A 1,573-nucleotide genomic window follows, 5' to 3' on the forward strand; every position below is an offset into this window, starting at 1 on the left:
AGAGGAATCATTGGTAGAGCTTTTGAGGGGGAGGACAGGGATTGGGCAGGGGAAGGAGGCCTGCACTCTCTTGGGGCAGTAAGTTACCGCTTTGCTGGACCTGATAGGAAACAGGCACCAGTGGAAGCCCGGGCTCCAGTTCTCCCCTAGAATCGTTGTTAAAGAGACAAACATGGATATATATTTCCTAGTCAAAGTGTATTGAGGTTGCGATTTTGATCATTACTACGGAGTAAAACGATCTTTTTAAAGTCTGTGTTTACGTGAGGATTTCTTTCACGGGACTCTTTTTTCAGGGGAGGACAGTTTTATTAACTATTTAAAAAATCAACTTTGAATATTTTTCCATAGGAAATTTTGGATTTTTTTTTACATTGTTCAGAATAAAATTCCGAATCAAAGATTTCCCTCCAAGAAGCATCTTTGTTGGTGAAAGCTCACGCCGCACCGCCCCTGCTCTCCCGCCGAAACATTAGCTCATTTAGTGAGTATTGAGGGTGGCTCTTAAAAGAGCCTTTGAGTTTATATTAGCGGACAAGGAATGTGTTTTTAATGCCTCTTGACAGCAGCTTTGCCGCGGGGGGCAGCCCTCCCCTTGGCTCTGGCCGGGTTCTTGCGAGCCTTGGGTTTTTTCACAGCTAGCTTGGTCTCTCTGCCGGGCCCCTTTGCTTTCCTAGCTGCTGGGACGTTAATTTTTTTCGGAGATCTCCTGGCTACTATCTGGTTTTTGGGTCTCTTGACGGCCGTTTTTTTCTTCGTTGTTTTCAAGGCGCCCCCCTTCTTCTGGTGCTTGTTGATCCTGAAGGATCCCGAGACGCCGCTGCCCGTCACCCGCTGCAGCAGCCCTTTGCTAACGAGAGAGCTGAGAGCCGCCTTTAGGCGACCGTTGTTCTTCTGCACGTCGTATCCCTCGGCCAAGAGCGCCTTTTTGATGGCAGCCAGAGAGGCGCCCTTGCGGGCTGTAGAGACGCAAACAGCCCGCAGAATGAGGTCGTGGAGAGACGGCCTCCCTCTTTTCTTGGGTGGAAATGCGGCTAAGGCTACGTCTGAGGAAGAAGTCTGGAGGATGGAGCTCAAATCTCGCATGTCTCCCCACTGTATTCACAGCCACAAGAACCGCCACCGCCTGCCTGCTGCTGCAGCTGCAACGGCTACGGCTGCCGCTGCTGCTGCCGCCGCCTCTTATCTGCAAAGCGACAACCTCCCACGAAGCTTCCACGACTCTCCGCTCCAAACTGATCTCACTGGCCCCCTGCCGGGCTTTATATAGAGAAGAACCCGACGCAACCGACTCAACCAGCTCGCCGCGCGCACCACCTCCCCCCGACGGCGGACGCAACAGAATCAATGAGCCTCCACTCGCCTCCCAGCGTCCCACAAATCTGTGTTTCTGAAACTCCACTGATCTCTAATTTTAAAAGTCCGACTGGCTTTTTGCTCAATTAATGTAGACGTCCCCAGGCTAGGACTGTTAGGTGTTTTCATTCGCTGCATCTTTGGGATCCACCGAATGGGCTCCCCCCGCCAGAAATCGACAAAACCCTCGATTTATCCATCGGCCTGTCCCCCAAAA

The 1,573-nt window shown here is 51.6% G+C and overlaps 1 protein-coding gene across 1 annotated transcript; it reads right to left on the reverse strand.

Moving 5' to 3' along the window:
• Positions 1 to 549: 549 nt before the first annotated feature.
• LOC140898259 (histone H1C) lies at positions 550 to 1,086 on the reverse strand. Its single transcript, XM_073311842.1, has one exon. The coding sequence runs from the start codon at positions 1,084 to 1,086 to the stop codon at positions 550 to 552; it is 537 nt and encodes a 178-aa protein (XP_073167943.1).
• Between the last annotated feature and the right edge of the window lie 487 nt (positions 1,087 to 1,573).

The sequence above is a fragment of the Lepidochelys kempii genome, chromosome 14 (genome assembly GCF_965140285.1).
Source record: "Lepidochelys kempii isolate rLepKem1 chromosome 14, rLepKem1.hap1, whole genome shotgun sequence".
Lineage (NCBI taxonomy): Eukaryota > Metazoa > Chordata > Testudines > Cheloniidae > Lepidochelys > Lepidochelys kempii.

Excerpts from the sequence above, each read along its gene's own strand:
- LOC140898259 (XM_073311842.1), bottom strand. The coding sequence starts at position 1,086 with ATGCGAGATTTGAGCTCCATCCTCCAGACTTCTTCCTCAGACGTAGCC.